At 37.4% G+C, this 19,464-nt stretch overlaps 2 protein-coding genes across 6 annotated transcripts in view; one reads left to right on the forward strand and one right to left on the reverse strand.

Moving 5' to 3' along the window:
• FAM186A (family with sequence similarity 186 member A) overlaps nucleotides 1-2,792 on the reverse strand; it is a 60,535-nt gene extending 57,743 nt beyond the window's left edge. The window contains exon 1 of the mRNA XM_069491866.1: nucleotides 2,601-2,792. Coding sequence (XP_069347967.1) covers nucleotides 2,601-2,792 — 192 coding nt within the window. The remainder of the gene's footprint in view (nucleotides 1-2,600) is intronic.
• Nucleotides 2,793-6,630: 3,838 nt separating this feature from the next.
• Nucleotides 6,631-19,464, forward strand: part of LARP4 (La ribonucleoprotein 4) — a 60,408-nt gene continuing 47,574 nt past the window's right edge. For 2 of the 5 annotated variants that reach the window (XM_069489758.1, XM_069489759.1), the window contains exon 1: nucleotides 6,644-6,770. In XM_069489758.1, coding sequence (XP_069345859.1) covers nucleotides 6,753-6,770 — 18 coding nt within the window. In that variant the 5' untranslated portion in view covers nucleotides 6,644-6,752. Of the gene's footprint in view, nucleotides 6,771-7,172; nucleotides 7,214-17,052; nucleotides 17,102-19,464 lie in introns of those variants that run through there. The other 3 variants (XM_069489763.1, XM_069489760.1, XM_069489762.1) reach the window with 3 other exon arrangements.

A 19,464-nucleotide genomic window follows, 5' to 3' on the forward strand; every position in this document is an offset into this window, starting at 1 on the left:
TTAAGAGTTCAATTATCCTCAAATTGATCTATAAATTCAATACAATCCCAACCAAGATATCATAGCCTTTTTTGATAGTATTTGACAGGCTGATACTAAATTTCATTAGGAAATGTAAATGGAGAAAGCAATGTTGATAAAGACAGTTTCTAGGTTGTGTGTTTATGTATGTCAGTACAGAGAAAGAAGCCCAAGAAGAAAAAAAGGGGAGAAAATGAGGAAAGTTGGGCATAATTGAAAAATATCAAAGTCATGATTTCAAAAATTATTTTAAAGCTTCAGTCATTAAGACACTGTGGTACTGGCATAAAGACTGACAAATCGATTAATAGAACAGACTAAAGTCCATAAACTCATACATAAATATGTTGATTTTTTTTTTTTTTTTTTTTGAGATGAGGTCTCACTCTTGCTCAGGCTGGTCTGCAACTCCTGAGCTCAAGCAATCCTCCCACCTCCACCTCCCAATGTGCTAGCATTACAGGAGTGAGCCACCGTGCCCAGCCAAATATGTTGATTTTCAACAGAAGTGCCAATGTAGTTCAGTGGAGAAAGGATAGTCTTTTCAACAAATGGAGCTGAAATGATTGTGAAAAAAAGACAAAGTAAACTTCAACCCATATCTGACATTTTAAGACAAAATGGGTCATAGACCTAAATGTAAAATCTAAAAGCAAAAAACTCCTAAAAGAATGCATAGGAGAAAATGTTTGTGACCTAGGGTTAGGTAAAGCTTGCTTATACATTACACCAAAAGCACGATCTACAAAAGAAAATAAGTTGAACTTAGAACTTCTGTTTTATTTTTGAGACAAGTTCTTGTTATGTTGCCCAGGCTGGTCTTGAACTCCCAGGCTCATGCAATCGTCCCACCTCTGCCTCCCAAATAGCTGGGATTACAGGCACACACCATCGTGCCTGGGTTGTTCTTTAAAAAACACTAGTAGTAGAAGAAAAAGACACCGTGTAGAATGGAAGAAAATACTTGCAAATCACCTATCCAAAAAGAAGTTTTATTCAGAATACATAATAATGTTCAAAATTGAACAATAAGAAAACATACAACTCAATTTTTAAAATATGGGTAAAATATTTGAACCACCAAGGAAAACATACCCAGTGCAAATTAACCCATGGAAAACAAGCTTAAAACCATTAGTCATTATGAAAGTGCAAATTAAAACCACAAAGAGATACTGTTATATAACTTTTGGAATAGCTAAAATTTAAATGATTGACCACATCAGGTGTTGATAAGGATGCAGAGCAATTGAAAAGTCTCATATACTGCTTGTGTGAATGTAAAATAATAGACCCACTTTCAAAAACAGTTTGGTAGTTTATTTTAAAAATTGAACATTTACCTACCATATGACCTATTCCAAACTTAGGTATTTACCCAACAGAAATGAAAACATGTCCATTTAATGACGTGTACACCAATGTTCATGGCAGCTTTATTTGTAATAACCCAAAACCAGAAATAACTCATGCCATGGAAACATACTCAGCAATAAAAAGGAATGAGCTATGTATACATGCAAAAATGTGGAGGAATCTCAAAATAATTATGCTAAGTGAAAGACATGAGCTAGAAGAAAGTAGATACTGTATGGTTCCGCTTACATAAATATAAAATTCTAAAAAAAGCAAACATATACAGTGACAGAAGGAGATTGATGGTTAGCTGGAGATTCAGGTAGGGGGCAGGGAAGAGCATGTGGGAGGGATTATAAAAAGGCATGAAGAAACTTTTGGAGGTGATGGGTAAGTTCATTGTGTTGATTGTAGTGAAGGTTTTACAGGTGTTTATATATATCAATACTTGCATACTTTAAAATGTACAGTTTATTATATGCCAATTATACCTCAGTAAAGTTATTAAAAGCAAACACTGATATTGTTGCTAGTTGTGAGGAGTTGGAACAGGGGAAAGTCTGTGCGAAGAGCAAGAAAGTACTAAGATTTGGCACTCCTTAAACATAGGAAAGAACTTTCCTTTAATCAAGTTTTTTTAACCTGATTGATCTTGTTATATTTTGACTGTCTGAGAGAATAGAACGTAGTATAACCTTAACTGTTTGGGCTCTGTTTGGTTGTTATCTTATTTAAGTTCTTTGCTCATTATCCTTGGACTTCTCTTAGCCAATAAACGCTTCCTTTGAAGTGTTCTGGGGAAATTAAAGGAGCTTGAATTCATTTTTTTCTTTAGATTTCACCACTATACAATACAAAGGAGCTAAAATGCAAACACAATCTATGTTCCTTCTGGTTAACAACTGGGAACAAATGAAAACTATTGGCTGAAATTAGATATTGGTATTATCTATAGACTTTAATTTTTCATTCTATCCCAATCAGTAGCACATGATTTATTTCTTAAATAGCTTGATTCATTCTGATATGAAGAGATTAACATCAAATTGGAGCTTGCTATCCACAGAGTCAGAGTCAGGTCAAGTTGTCATTTGAAGTCAAAGTTACCATAAACACAGTTAAATATCATGAAAGTAAAGTGATTTCTAAAATTAAAAAATGTATCTGGTAATGGAAAGTTAAAAAAAAAGTAACAGTTTGTAAACTTCTGATTTACTACCTACCTCTCTGGCTCGCTGGAGCTGTGCTTGCTCAATCCTAGAGATGATGTTCTTTACAGAGGATGGGACTTCAAGTTTAGGGACTACTGGAACATTAAGGACACGTCTGAGCTTTCTTCTCACAATGGCAGAATCCTTGACTTCTTTTTCTGATTTAGGTTTACTGTCTACCTCATTTTGAGTTTTGATAAACATTTTGAAAATTTAGCTGATTTCTTCTTTTTCACAGAATATATATAGGCAAATGCTAATAAAGGTGTCCACTAGGAAGCTAGAAGTCTTTCCTGCTCCCAGAAGTTGTGGCGTACCCTGCAATTAACTGGTTGCTAACCACGGTATAACGGTCCCGATGATGTCACAATAGACCCATTGTGACATTATCATGGACTCAAACATTTAAAGCATGCTTATCAAATGCAGAGAAATAGGCATTCCATATGCTGTGATGGTAGAAGGGTAAAGGGGGGCAAGGAGGGTAGGAAAGAATAGACAACAAGAAAGCTAGAAGATATAGAAGTTATAACCTTGCTTAAATGAGCTTAAAATCTAGATGTTAGAATTCAAGATCCAGTGTATCAAATGTAACTCCCCGTTATTCTCTCTTCTTGGGGTTTGCTTAAGTATTTTAAGATTGTAATGGAATAACTGTGTTACAACTTCCTCAGCTGCCCCTTAATATTCCGTAGACATGCAGTAACTTGAAAGATATTTGGATGAAGATCACACTCTTTGCACTGCCCAGTTACTTGTTTTTTCAAGGAACCTGACTGACGAAGGCTTTCAAGTTACATAGCTGGCTCAAGAAATTGCAGGGAACACTAGAGGCTGCTTTCTAACTGAATAAGAATCGTTGGTGCTTTGGGGCAGCTCCTTTGATTGCAGAGGAGGTGAAAGGATTTAGGAGACTGAAGCAATTAAAGGACACGATGGTTTTGTTTGCTATGTAGCTTTATTTTTTAATTTAAAAAAATATAAAAGTACAGATAATAATGTAACAAATAGCTATGTGATCATCACCTAGAATGAACAAATATTAACATTTTGTCATTTTTTGCCTCAGATATTTTTTAATAAAAGAAAGCATTAGAGAAAAAGTTCCCTTTCTTGTCCTCCCCAGATGCCTTCCTTCCCCTCAGTTCCATTTGAGAGGCAATGAAAATCATGAATTTGATGTATTTGTGCTTAGTGTATTTTCATACAGTTTTACTACAGGTGCATATATTCATAAATTATATAATATCATTTTATAGGTTTTAAATTTTATACAAATTGTGGATGGATAAATTAATTTCTCTGCAAGATCATCCTGTGTTGAGTCCTTGTTGTAAACATATTGTAAAATTAGTCCTATGTTGAGTCCTTGGTGTAAACTTGTAAAATTAAACTATTTATGTGTTTCAGTCCTTTAGAGAAATGGGGGCAGGGGATCATAAAGCAGTTGTCTTTTAAGGATATTACACTTCCAATTATTTTTCCTTCCCTTCTCTTTAAGATCTCATTGTCTAAGTTATTCATTCCTTCCTTTATGTTCCCAAATCCCTTCCTGAACTTTCTATTATAGTGTAACTATTTATTATTTGTCTCCATCAACTAATTGGGGAACATCTCAAAACCAGATGCTATACTTTATTTTTGTTTTTCTTTAAATTCTTCATCAATTCTTCCACAGAAACTGTCTAAAATTTGGAGATCCATTATAGTTTTAGATTCTTTTCCTGATGAAAACTTTTCTAAGCCTCAGAATACTTTCTTTGATTTTTAGACCAACCTCTTCCCCGATGCCTTGCAGACATAAGACATTACTCTCTCCTTTCCTATAAATCACAATTAAGTCTATTTACTCAAAGTAGTTCATAATGTTTCCAGAAAGGACAGCAATTAAGGAGAATTATTTGTTTTTATAAATGTGAGGTCTGATTAAAATATTCATCATTATTCAACATTTCTTGACATTATCAATTAACCTATTTAAGTACATTATTGATAATAATAGATTATGAGATCCTTAAATAACTGTCCCTTGCATTGCTTATCCCAGCAGGCATTCACAAAGCAGCCTAAATCCTTGTCAACTGAACTAATTTAGCATTATTGCTATTCTCTCTTTCTCTCTTGTATTTTTCATGCAGCATGGACTCCATCAATCAGCAATTGGAAATGAAGGCTTTTTAAAGCAAATTTTTAAATCCTTCTCCTTCCCTTTTAATTTGACAAACATTTGTTGAAACACTACTATGCAGCTGCCATCATCCTAATCTAAACTGAAGAATTGAAGAATATATGATAGGGTTCCTGTGAAGAAACTAAAAACCAAAAAAAAATTTAAGATAGAATATAAAAAATCAAGTGCTAACAAGGGACATGAAGAGGAGATCTGAGGAGAGCAGAGTCTTTGGGAAAACCTTATGGAGAGAGAAGGTTGACTGACAAATGAAGGCAATCCAGATACAGAAGACACCTTGAGTCATGGCTTTGGAGGTAAGTGCTAAAGAGTTTGTATTTTGGCTGGGCGCGGTGGCTCACGCCTGCAATCCTAGCACTCTGGGAGGCCAAGGTCAAGACGGGCGGATCCTTTGAGCTCAGGAGTTCTAGACCAGCCTGAGCAAAAGCGAGACCCCGTCTCTACTAAAAATAGAAAGAAATTAGCTGGACAACTAAAAATATATAGAAAAAATTAGCTGGGCATGGTGATGCATGTCTGTAGTCCCAGCTACTCGGGAGGCTGAGGCAGGAGGATTGCTTGAGCTCAGGAGTTTGAGGTTGCTGTGAGCTAGGCTGACACCATGGCACTCTAGCCTGGGCAACAGAGTGAGACTCTGTCTCAAAAAAAAAAGAGAGATGGAGACAGCAGCTTTTGTCCATAAAAAAAAAAAAAAAGTTTGTATCTTAGGGGAAAAGTGAGATTGGTTTAATCACTGAGATGAGTTTGCTGGGGATTAGATTAGGGTGGGCTAACATACAAATATCAGCCATTTGATGGTGGAATGAATTTGGTATCTAAATGAGAAAGTGAAGAGATTTGGTAAAGCAAGAAAGATTCATGGGATCAGAATGGAAAGGCCTTGAAAGCAAGTAACAGCGGTTTGGTGAAAATGAAACTTTCACTTTAGGAAGATTTTTAAAATAATAGAATGGAAAAAACCATTCGAAAAGATCAAGACATGATTATTTCAAAAGATGACTGTCTGAACCAGGATGCAGAAGGTGGGACTCACAAGGGAGGGATAGATGTATTGCTTTAGATAATGAGGAGTTTGGATCATCTAACAAAAAAGCATAAAGGTAATTTTTTAAAAAATTGTTTTTATTGTGTATTTTATTTGGGTTAATGGCAGAACATCAATGAACAGGCTATGCAGACTAAGTATTAAGTAGCTTTATAGTAAGCTAAACGGAGATGCGGGTACCTGTTTAAGGCGAGCAAGGGGCAAAGTTCTTTAAAGCAGTGTCAAAGGGAAACCTGCCGTCCTTAGAGGGCTCCTTAAATTGTAAAACGGGCATGATAATATTTATTGCATAGCATTCTTTCGAGATAAATTCACGTAAAATGCTTAGTGTCGAGCACATAGTAAGCACGTAATATATAGTAGCTGGTACCAATATACTTACTACTACTTCAGCTTTTTTCCCTCTCCACTTCTTTCTGCGAGACACCACGTTTTCGGCAGAGTTGGGCGTTTGTTCAGTACACTTCGCACAACATCGGCTTTTTAAAATCAGATCTAGATTTTGAACTATGAAGACTGCGGAATTATTAGGGCTGTGGTAGCTAGCTGTTTGGAAAGTGATAAAATGAGTCAATAAGATTTTTACACACCCTCATGACACAGAATGGTGTCTCCTTGCGATCACCTCCACCCACCTCCAACAGAGGATAGTACATTCCACACTGCTGCTGGAAAGAGCAGCGCAAGAGTGAACCGAGGGCTTTCTCTTCTCCCGGAAGCAATTTTTCTCAGAACCGGAAACAGTTGCTGTTTCAAGGGAGGTGGGACTGGGCGGGTCAGGCCGCGGCGGCTGACGGCGAGGGAGGAGCCGGGTCCACTGCCGGGTGGAGGGGCAAGGCGAGTGTCCTTATCCTAGCAATTGGTGCTCGGGCCTGTGAGCTAGTTGGAGTCGCGGCGGCGGGAACGACTGGGCCGAGCGGAGGAAGACATGTTGCTTTTCGTGGAGGTGAGTGGGTTTGGTAGTCTCGTCCTGCTCTGAGGAGAGCAGGAGTGTGGAGGCGCCGGCAGGTCCCACCGCCATGTGACTTTCCAGGCCGTACACGCCGCGGAACCGGCAGATAGGCTGACACAGCACCTGGGCCGTGCAGGCCTGCGGCTCCACTCTGCGCGCTCCCAACACTTTAGGAAGCTGTGGGAGGTGAGGCCTGTGGCGGGGGAGAATGGAAGGTGGAGAATCGAAGGCTTGTCTGGTGTGGCGTGAGGATCAGAGGAAGGGGAAAAGTGTCCCAAATGGACCTCCTGAGGGAGGCAAACAGGCGGGGGTGGGGAGGCGGAGTCTGCCCGAGTAAAGAGTAATCAGGTGGGCGCGTTCTGGAGGCGGGGGGTGAAGCGAGGCCTCGCGCGGCCCTCTGGGAGGGAGTCAAGCAACATGTGGGGCCGCGAAGGGAGGTAGGTGAAATGCGGTAAGTGTTTTGAAAAGAAAATTGAAAACTTCTTTTTAGCAACCTCCACCAGATTTTGTTTGGTCTCTGACCCTGTGTCTCTGGAACGTTCTGTGGGTGAAAGTGAGTTCCTTTAAGCCGAGGAGAAGCCAATAGGATTTGGAAGCCTTGAAAGGCACCGCTTTGACCTTTTGTAAAAGTTACTCAGGCAGCGGCTGCGTGATGTAGGGCTGGTTCTATGAACCGATTAAAAGCCCTTTACAGGGAAAATTCCAAGAATGAGAGAAACTTATTGCAGAAAAAGCCGTTTTTTGTATTGTTATCGGAACAATAGAAATACTTTTATTACTTTAACTAGGACGTCTGGTGTTGGTGTAGTTTAGATTTCACGGTAGTGCGTACCTGCCTTACACAAAAAGTTTAATTTCTCTTATTTCGATCCCTCCTGTGTGCAGTGAGCGTCAGCTGACTGCCTGGCCAATGCTTTGAGTAGATTCCAGATCATATTGTTCTTACATTGTGAAAACGTCAAACTAGCAAAACTGCAAACTTCGCAACTTGGCATTTGTTAACTATGCCCATAAAAAGAATCTTTTCAATGAAAGAAGGAATTTACAGGTTGTATAATGGATCCAGGAGCCAGGGCCAGCCTATGGCGGCTTTTTTCCGGTAGTGGTAGGAAATCTCACTGCATGATATTCCAGTATAAAGTAAATAAATGATTTTCCTTTTTTTTTCTTTAACTGCCATTATGTAGCTGATGAGTTGTGATCTTTAAATTAGTTTTTTAAAAGCGTGCTCTCTTAGAGTATATCCGACGTTAATAATAAACATTCATTGGAACATTCCAGGCAAGTCATGAAAAGATTTAAAATTACTGAAGTCATTCTGTTTGCCGTTTTTATCGTCGTAGTTTTCCTTTGGCAGAATAAGAAATCAGACATGATTTTAAGCAGTGCCTGTTTGTTTTAGGAATATTATACCATGCAATATCGTAGGTTTTAAGTGTGTATGTGTTTTGCTGGGCAAAAGAAAGATTGTGAAGTTTGATTTATATCAACATGAATTCCAAAATAAACTTTTGAGTTCCAGATTGATTCCTTTGGCTTTATTAAAATGTGAACTTTAATAATAGCTTCATTTAATGTTTAAGCTAGGTCCTCTTCTGTCTCTCAAGCAATGTTGCAGTGTTTTACAGGTGAGAAAACTGAGGTGGAAAGGTTAAGTGACTTTACTTAGTAAAGCAGTGGTACTGGGTGGGATTTAGATCCAGGTCATTCTGATGTCAAATCATAGACAGGCTTTTAGCAATTCGGGCCTGCCTGAGTCCCCCGTTTAGACAAACTCTACCGTATCTCTCACTGAACTATATATTATTTAAAGAAACATCTCCATTAATCATTTTCTTTGTGAATCAGTATGTCGTTCTTTATTTTTCTTGTATGATGAGTTTTATTGAAAATTAACAGTGTCATTAAATATTTGGGGCTGAATATGTGTTATTAAAATCAGTCAAAAACAACATGTTGGTCATTTGTTATTTTGTTAACTAATATTTGATCCTTATAACCTCATGATTTAGGAATTGTTCTCAATGAGGGAACCAAAGCTCAGAAGTTAGATGTCTAAGGTCATTCAAGTGTAAATAATGTGGGGACTAAAGTCTGAAGTCTGGCTTTCTGGAACACTAGTCTCTGGCTCCAAAATTTATTTTTGCACTCTCCTTTAAGCCAAGAGTTGTTCCCCCCCCCCCAATAATTTTTCCTGAGATTGGTCCACACGTGCATAAGCCAAGAGTTCTTAATCTGGTTTTTTTGGATGGAATTGAGGAAGTATGTGAGTTTGGTTAAGGGAAAAAAATTTGCATGTTTATTTTCACTAGCTTCTGACTAAAATCTAGATAGAAAAAAATTGAAAATTCTTTAAATTTCATTGGAGGCAACAGTGTCTATGACCTTGTCACCAAGAGAAATCACATTTTTTGGTATCATTACAGTTTTTGCAGATACATTGGAATATTGTTTATGTTCATTACTCCTTGTTATTATATGTTTAAAAATCTTGTTAGTTAGGCTGAGTGGGGTGGCTTATGCCTGTAATCCCAGCACTTTTCCCAGGCAGGAGGATCTTTTGAGGCCAAGAGTTCAGGACTGGCCTGGGCAACATAGTGAGACCTCATTACAAAAAAAAAAAAATTTAAAACTAGCCAGGTGTGGTAGAGTGTGCCTGTACAAGTCCCAGCTATTTGGGAGGCTGAGGCAGGAGGATTGCTTGAGCCCATGAGTTCAAGGCTGCAGTGAGCTATGGTCATGCACTCCAGCTTGGGTGGCAGAGCGGACTCTGTATCTCAAAATAAATAAATAAATAAAAATCTTATATAGTGTATTACTATGTTAGAAATTTTAAGACATTTTGTTAACTATATTTCAATATATTTGGTTTACTTTGTGATCCTGTGTATTTCATAAATTTAAAAATATTCTGAGAGGAGACCCCTAGATTAATTGGACTAGCAAGGAGGTCTGTGTCACAAAAGAGGTTGAGAGCTGCATTATTATACTAAGTTGCTTGTGGATCTTTGGAAGGGTTAATTTGGGATCCAGGAGCGGTGCGGTTGTGTTCAAAATCTATTACTTAAGCACATTTATCTGGAGAGATCAGGCAGCTTCCCTAATTTTATGACTGGAATCAGTGGGATAGATAACGATGACGATTATGATAATAACAGTGGTATACACATGTATGACGCTTACTGTATGTCAAGTACATTAGGTGTTTTTGCGTATATATACACACATAGATGCACTGAAGCCTCAAATATCTCTACGAGGTATTACTATCCCCATTTTAGGGATAAGGAAATTGAGGCACAGAGAACTTAAACTTGCCCAAGATTATACAGCTAGGCAGTGTTGAAGCTGAAATTAGAGCTCATCAACCACCTAGTTATATTGCAATAGAAATCCACAGGCAGACTAAGAATCCTATTTTAAGTAATACTCAGTTATAACTTTTTAAAACTTTTTAGTCTTGCAGATAAGGGGCTAATGACTTCAGTAGTTCATTCTGTTTTTTTGTCACCCCTGTTCTAAGGAAACAGAATGTCTGTCTCTGGAAAGAGGCAAAAAAGTTTGGATGATTCACAAAATTGTCAAAAATGACCTGACTTAAATTCCTTTATAACAAATTCTGTAAGTTTGAAAGCAATGTTCTCTCTTCATCTTAAGTGCTATCGAGTTACTTAAAATTTTGAGCACTGAGGAGACCGATTGCAATTTTTTCTTCTTCTTTTTTTTTTTTGAGACAGAGTCTTGCACTGTTGCCCAGGCTAGAGTGAGTGCCGTGGCGTCAACGTAGCTCACAGCAACCTCAAACTCGTGGGCTTAAGCGATCCTACTGCCTCAGCCTCCCAAGTAGCTGGGACTACAGGCATGCGCCACCATGCCTGGCTAATTTTTTCTATTTATATTTTTAGTTGGCCAGATAATTTCTTTCTATTTTTAGTAGAGACAGGGTCTTGCTCTTGCTCAGGGTGGTCTCGAACTCCTTTAGCTCAAGCGATCCACCCGCCTCGGCCTCCCAGAGTGCTAGGCGTGAGCCACAACACCCGGCCCATGGTAGTGTTTTAATGACTATTACATTTGGGTTTCTGTTTCTATTTGATTTTTTTTTTTCCCCTGAAAACAAAGACCGTTGTCCCTGGGTATCTATGGGGGATTGGTTCCAGGACCCTCCGCAGATACCAAAATCTGCTGATGCTCAAGTTTCTTTTGTTGTTGTTCTGTTTTGAGACACTCTGTCACCTGGCTTGGGTGCAGTGGCATCATCATAGCTCACTGCAACCTCAAATTCCTGGGCTTAAGTGATCCTTCGGCCTCAGCCTCCAGAGTAGATGGGACTACAGGCATGTGCCAACACGCCTGGCTAATTTTTTCTATTTTTAGTAGAGATGGAGTCTCTATCTTGCTCAGGCTGGTCTCAAACTTCTGACCTCAAGCAATCCTCTGGCCTTGCCTCCCAGACTGCTAGGATTACAGGCGTGAACCACCACGCCCGACCCCTCCTATATACTTTAGATCATTTCTGGATTACTTATACTACCTAATATTAATACAATGTGCTATGTAATTAATTACACTGTATTATTATCACAATAATGATGAGGAAAAAATCTGTACATGTTTAGTACAAATGCAACCATCTTTTTCCCACGTATTTTTGATCTGTGGTTGGTTGAATCCATGGATATGGAACCCATGAATACGGAGAGCCAACTGTACTTGTAACCACTTATGTAAGTAGCAGTAATTTTTGTACACCGTAGGATGCTATAATAACTCATAATAACTTAATAACTCATAATTGGGAAAAAATTATTATTAATTTATTTTTTAGATATAGGGTCTCACTATGTTGCCCAGGCTGGAGTGCAGTGACTATTCACAGGTGTGATCATACTGCACTGCAGCCTCAAGCTTCTGGGCTCAAGCAATCCTGCCTCAGCCTCCTGAGTAGCTGGGACTGCAGGCACGTGGCACCGGGAGTGCAGCTTAAAAATTATTTTTAATTGTGAGATACACATAACATAAAATTTATCATCTGAACTATTTTTAAATGCACAGTTCAATGGTGGTATTAAGTACCTTCTCGCCTTGTGTAACCACCACCACTGTCCATCTCTCATCTTGAAAAACTGAAACTCTCTGTACCCATTAAACAATAATTCATTTTCTTCGCTCCTGAGATTTTATATAATTAAAAAAATTTTATCTGACTTTAAAGTTTTCTACTTTTTAAGGTGATAACATTTAAAATTTTTAGGTTAGCCCTGGATTCTGAAATAAGATGTGGCATATTTGACCAGATAATTTTTCTTTAATTTTATATTAATTGTAGTAGTGTGCCTTTCACCATAAGTATACTACTCAGTTTTTTCCTATTAGTTTAAATAATCATTTATTCATAAAGAATTAATTAGATATCAGTGACTGAAAATGAATTTTTACAAAAGAATGACTTAGGGGAAGAAAGTGCACAAATAGTGAAATGATTGCCAAGAAAAATTATGAGTAAGCAAGTGAATAGCTGAGTGGTTTTTGAACAATTTGGTTTTGGAATATTTATTGGAGCTGAATGCAGAATTTAAAAATGAATAGAAACATTACCAGATAATAGAGATAATGGACTGCCAGTGAAGTAGAAAATGGTGTGAAAAGTGGAATAGAATGCTCAGAATAAAGCATGAAGATGTAAAAGCCCTCATGTGGCTTCAGATTACAGTAATTAGAAATACTGATATCTAATTATTTTGTATTTTGATCAGTTTGGGTTGGTTTGAGCTGTCTGCTAGCTCCATATTACTTCCCAGTTAATGGAAATAATCCTTAATATTAGACATGAACATTTCAAATCTGTACTTTTGGTCTTCTACCTTGGAGCTTAAAACAAGATTTCGACCCTATGGTTAGAAATATAATCTGAGTCTGTATTGCAGGGGAATAGGAAGTAGAAAAAGTTGAGAAACTCATTAATTAAGCTATCGTTGTGAATTTATAAAAAAGATTTTTAACCTTCTCTTTGAATATCCTTAAGTGAAATGGAAAGTGACCCTTTGGCTTTGATAGTGTTCATAACATTTTGATTTATCATTACCATGATCTGTGCTTTGCTTAAACTTGGTTTTCTTTAAAGTATATACTTGAAGCAAGTTTCCAGTCTTCTTGAAGACATTGTAAATGTTTTGTATTATGTGCTGTGATTTTCTGTAAGGGTTTAGAATCTTGGGTTCAAATGTTAGGTATTATGACCTGAAGCAGGTAACATAACTTCTCAGCCTCAAATTCCTACATGTAATTTGTGAATAATGTCTTCTGACAAAGTTAGGTTGTGTTTGTGGTGTTTAGCCTTGTAATACAGTCTAGGTAACAGCTTGGCACTATCATTTAATCCTCACAACGGTATTGTGATGTAAATTGTTGGTTTATATGTAGCTGTCTTCGAAAAACCTCTGAAATTTGTGCTTTATATATGGTAAATATTTCTGGAAAGCTTACTGAACTACGTGGTAGTAGCACTGCTGATTGCAAAAACTACTGTGAGATAGCATTGATTTATTTAAGTGCTGTATAAATTTTGAGTTTTAATCCTAGGCTTGTTACTAATTCTCTCTGATTTGGGGCAAGCCAAATTAGTTAATTAATTACCTTATTTAAAGTTATAGTTTAAAAAGAGTATACTTTTTGTTTGGGCAAATAAAACTTTTTCTTTTTTTTTTTTTTTTTGAGACAGAGTCTCACTTTGTTGCCCAGGGCTAGAGTGCCGTGGCGTCGGCTTAGCTCACAGCAACCTCAAACTCTTGGGCTCAAGCAATCCTCCTGCCTCAGCCTCCCGAGTAGCTGGGACTACAGGCATGTGCCACCATGCCCGGCTAATTTTTTTCTATATATATTTTAGTTGGCCAGATAATTTCTTTCTATTTTTTTTAGTAGAGACAGGGTCTCGCTCTTGCTCAGGCTGGTCTCGAACTCCTGACCTCGAGCCATCCACCCGCCTCGGCCTCCCAGAGTGCTAGGATTACAGGTGTGAGCCACCGGGCCCGGCCCTATCCGGTTAATTTCTTTCTATTTTTAGTAGAGACGGGGGTCTCGCTCTTGCTCAGGCTGGTCTCAAACTCCAGACCTGGAGTGATCCTCTCGCCTCGGCCTCCCAGAGTGCTAGGATTACAGGCGTGAGCCACCTCGATTTATATGGAAGATTTAAAGGAATGCAAATAGGCACTTTATATTTACTCTTAAAAATTTTTTTGGTAGTATAAAAGTAAGTAAATGCAAGAAAAAGAAATGTTTAAATATCACATACTTGTATTTCCTGTCTTGTCTGTTCCCTTGTCAGACCTCTTGAACCTATCTTTGGTTTATAGTACCTCTATTTTTAAATGACTGACTCTAAACCAAAGACAGAAGAGTACTTTAGATGAATATCACTAGGTGTAGGTTATGAAGTGCATGCATAAAGCCAAACTACAGAGGTGAAGAGTTAAATTCTATTGAGTTTATGTATTATTGAGGAAAGAGAAAAGGATTTTCTTGTCAGGTTAGAAAAGTCAGGAGTAAGGCAGGCTTTGTGTAGCACATAGTTGGCCAGTATTTCATACTACTTACTACAAAACAGGTAAGGTGACCATACCTCTTACTTTGCCCTGGATGGTCACAGCATATACCTACTTTCTGGGACAGATGTCTTAACCCAATTTCATCCTCAGAAATGCCCTGGTTTATATGATAACTTTTTTCTTTTCTTTTTTACCCTTTTTTTTTTAAACCCTTTTCTGACCAAGTATATGATAACTTTTAATTTTTGTTTCTTTAAAGAAAACAAAGCTTAAGCAAATTTAATTTTTCAGAAGAGATCAAAAGTTCATTGCTAATAAGCAAGAGGTTTTTTTTTTCTTTTTCCATATCATTAACAAAGTAGCATAGCACACATAAGTTGGCACTAAAATATTTATTATTAAATTGGCTATGGGAAATGTAAATTATAAGACAAGAAAGTTGCTGTTGAGCAAGGTAAGGAAAATAAGATTATTCTAGCCTTTTGAGAAGAGTAGTTGAAAATGTAGACTCTGAGGCCAGGCTGCCCGGGTCCAAATCCCTGCTCTGTATGGGCCACTTTTTAGTTGTGTGACCTTGGGCAAGTTGTTTAATGTTTTTTTCAGTTTCCTTACCTGTAAGTTGAGGATAATACTAATAAATGAGACTAATATTAATATCTGTTTTATAGGGTTGTTAAGAGGATTGACAGTTAAGATAAAACACTTAGAAGGGTATATGGTACATAAGCACTAACTATATCAGTGTGAACTATAAAAGATAATTGCCACCTCTTTTTTCTGGTCATTTGCATTTAAAAGTAACAAAGGGTTTGCTGACTTATGCATACTAGGAATAAAAAGACACCCTTTCCTAAAAAAATTATATTGATATTTGAAGTTCGAGGTATAAGTTCATTGGTGTAGTTAGCCATTGGCTCTATCAGCTGACCAATTGAAGTGTATGGCTCAGTATTTTGAGAACTATTTAAATTATTTAAATGCTAAATGTTAGATCTATTAATAGAGTTCTTAATCTTTAATGTGGGGAATGCATGAGTCTCATGTAGAACTTTCTAGGGAGAAGTCTGTAACTTTGTATTTTCAGAATAGTCCATGACACAAAAGGTTAAGTGCCACTAATCTATGGAGGCCTCAGTTTTTTGAAAAAGGACAGATGCCATCTGATGGAGATAGTGGGCATTTGGGGATATAAACCTGTCTTTTCCTCTAGTACTAGAGGACCAGCAATAATAGCTTTTTTGATGAATAAACTGCTTTTCTTCCACAGTAGGGGGTGAGTGAATTCTGATTCTTGACAACCTGGAGAGCTTGAGGGAAATGAATGACCTAGAGTGTGATCCAGTTACCTTACTATTCAAAGTGTGATCCTCTGACAAGCAGCAAGCTCCTTTAATGCAGGGGCTTCTTAGAGTACAAACTCTATGGCCCTATCCCTGAATTACTGATTCAGAGGTCTTCATTTCATTTTATCAAAATTCCTAGGTGATTGTTAGGCACATTAAAGTTTGAGAAACACTAGCCTAGCATATATTCATTCATTGATTCATTCAACAAATTTTATTGTTGGCCTCCTATATGCTAATCACTGTTCAAGATGCTAGAAAACAGGCTAGACGCGGTGGCTCATGCCTGTAATCATAGCACTCTGGGAGCCCGAGGTGGGAGGGTCACTCAGAGGCCTGGAGTTTGTGAGCAAGAGTGAGACTTCGTCTCTACTGAAAAAATAGAAAGAAATTAGCCAGACAACTAAATATATATAGAAAAAATTAGCCGGGGATGGTGGCTCATGCCTGTAGTCCCAGCTACTTGGGAGGCTGAGGCAGTAGGATCACTTGAGCCCAGGAGTTTAAGGTTGCTGTGAGCTAGGCTGACGCTATGGCACTCTAGCCTGGGCAACAGAGGGAGACTCTGTCTCAAAAAAAAAAAAAAAATTCTAGAAAACAGTAAACCATAGACAAAGCCACTGCCATTGTGTAGCTTGCAGACAAAATAATTTCAGATTAGGATAAGTGCTTTGTGATGGGGGGTGAATTTTATTACATATGTTACCATGAATATTATCTTTTTTTCCCTTTAATTGAAAATTAGATGTACTTTGGCCCTAGATAGACATCTTTGAAGATCTGAATTGACTTCTGTCCTGGGGTAGCTGTTTTCTGTATTATTCATTTCTTCTGGATCTTTAGCCACTGTAGGAAAAACTGGGGCCAGGGACCATTTGGCTTAGAAAGGAGATAATAGTATTCCTTATGTAGTATATAACTTAAAGTTACCTCTAAGGCAACTGTAGTTTATTAGATTAGAGCATGCACTCTCCAAACTACCTAGGTTTAAATCCTTGGCTTTGTCTTAGTAGCTGTGTAATCTTGGGTAGATTATTTTACCTTGAAGTAAAGTTAACTTTTTCCTTAAGTGTAAAATGTGGATGATAATAGTATTTAACTGAGATTATGACTACGAATTGTGTTCCCTAAATGTTAGTTATTCTTCTCTCTCAGAAAGAGTGAAGAATTCCCACTTTAATTTTCATAAAATACCCCTAGGCATCTGGTAGGACTCTGAAGGATGAAAGGATAGGTTGGGTTTTTTGGGGGGGGGTTTGTTTTCTTTTTTTAGTAGTTGTAATTTGGTAGCCCCCTCAATATTGGAGATGTGTAAAAATTGAACCTGGATGATTTATCTGCCATGGGGCAAATAAATTTAATCAATTTATACATTTTATTTCTGTTTTACAGCATTTATGGGGTTAAGTGGCATGGGATTTCAGTTTCTGATAGTAAATAGGTAAGTAAAACAAAAGGTTATGTGTGTCCAAAGAGATGGTTTTGCCGTATTTATGGTGACTTTTTCCTAACTCTTGGTTCTGTTACCTTAGAACTGTTGTTTCTTAGGACAGGAAGATCTCATTTTGATAAGAATTTGATGTGTCCCTTTTTTCCTTTCTATTATCTCTCTCTAGATAGAATTTGTCATTAAATGGGCTAATAATCAGGACTGCTTTTGGCTTATTTGGGGATGGACATATATTGCTTAGCAATGGGGGTGGTGATTGATGTGTCAGTTTTACAAATAGTTTGGGTGTTTTTGTTGTGTATCTGTGTGTTTGCATTATCATGTGAATTGTGAACTAAAATAAAATTTTAAGGCTCACCCCCATACTGGCTGACTGAATGGACCCCTTCGTGGCCAAAGGAATATCCTAAAACTAAATTGCCTGCCAGAAGCAGAGAGGTCAGACATGCCTCATCATGCTCCCCTCCCTTCTTGGGGACGTCCTTTGTTTTGTTTCTCTTTTATTTTATTTTATTTTTTTCTGACTCTGTGATACTAAACCAAGGGGGACATCCTTTCTAAGCCATTAACAAGCCTAAGGGTATGCAAGACAAACCTACAGGCCCTCAATTTACACAACAAATCTATGTCTGGTGGCTTATCTCTGATTAACAGCAACTATGTTAAAACATTCCAAGCCTTTAGACAAAGCTTCATGTCTTTAACCAATTACAAGCCAAAGAATCTTTAAACCCACCTATAACCTGTAAGCCGCCCCCCTCTTCGAGATGGCCCACCTTTTCTGGCCAAACCAATGTATGATTCCCACATTGATTTATGACTTTACCTGTAACCCCTGTCTCCCTGAAATGTATAAAACCAAACTGGAACCCAGCCACAGCCAGTCCACTTGCTCAAGGCCTCTTGGGCGTGGCTCTGGGTCATGGTCCTCAAATTTGGCTCAGAATAAATCTGTTTAAAATTATTTTTACAGAGTTTGGCTTTTTTTTCCATTGGCAGTGTGCTGGCAAATAGTTTCAGCATGCACTTGGACAATTTATATCCTTTAATAGGTATTTTATGCAACCCTGTAACCTCAAGGGCTTACTTCTAATACTGTGGAAGAGATAAGGATTTTAATGGAGGTCTTTGTTAAACCTTAGTCAGAAGATGAACAAAACTTAGTTATCTAAAATTTAAATGAAAAAATAGACTTGTTCTAGTTAAACTGACTTAAGAGTCTGCCAGCCATCAGTCAGCTCATTAGCTTACAAAGAGACATCACTTTGGAGATTCTAAGGATTTTAGGAGTTCTATGCCAGGTAATGGGGTGGAAGGCCAAATATATATTTTATAATATCACAGATAATAACTTGCCTTATTTTTTTCCCAAGTTTTTGTGAACATTTTCCATGTTTTCTATAATTTTTTCCCCATTTTTCAAAACTTTTTATTTTGAAATCGTCACGTGTCACTTAACGATGGGGATCCACTCCAAGGGATGTGTAGTTAGGTGGCTTTCATCATGTGAACATCATAGTATATAGATGGAATAGCCTGCACATCTAAGCTGTATTGTATAGCCGTTACAATCTTATGGGACAACCATTGTATTTGCAGTTTGTCCTTGACAAAAACATCAGTATGCAGTGTGCATGGCTGTAATTGTAGATTCACCAGAAGTTGCAAAACAATGTGTAAGATAGTCCTCTGTACTCTTTGCCCAGTTTCCCCTGTAGTAGCAGCACCTTGCATAACTATAGTGTGATGTAAAGAACAGCAAATTGACATTAGTACAGTCCACAGAACTTACTCGGATTTCATCAGTTTTACATACAATCTGATTTTAATGTTATGGCATATTCTATTATATGAATGAACTACAGTTGCTGGAAAAAAAATACAGTTGGATGTTTCTAATTTTTCACCATTATAAAATTAGTGTGGCAAACATCCTTGTACTTACAGGTTTTTCTGTATCTATTTTGGGAAAATCTGACTAGTGGAATTTCTAGACTAAAAAAAGTATATATTTAAGGTTTTGAGGAACATTGCCAACTCTTCAGAAGAGTTATATAAATTATAGTAGTGAACTGATTGTTTCTATTTACACTTGTTAAAATGGTATTAAGTCTGGGCTGTTTAATAGGTGAAAATGACATTTTATAATTAACTATTGCTGCCTATCTTTTGCACAGTTTCCCTGTTTGGCACATATCTTAGTAATTTGTAGTCTGTTGTTAACGGGTTGGTATTGTAACCTTCCTGACCTTTTCTGTTTCATATACCTATATATTTATTTATATGTATAAATTTTATGTGTTTGTTAACATATGATAAAATAAAATGCTTATTGTTTTGCAACTTGATTTTTT

This window comes from Eulemur rufifrons, chromosome 16 (genome assembly GCF_041146395.1).
Source record: "Eulemur rufifrons isolate Redbay chromosome 16, OSU_ERuf_1, whole genome shotgun sequence".
Lineage (NCBI taxonomy): Eukaryota > Metazoa > Chordata > Mammalia > Primates > Lemuridae > Eulemur > Eulemur rufifrons.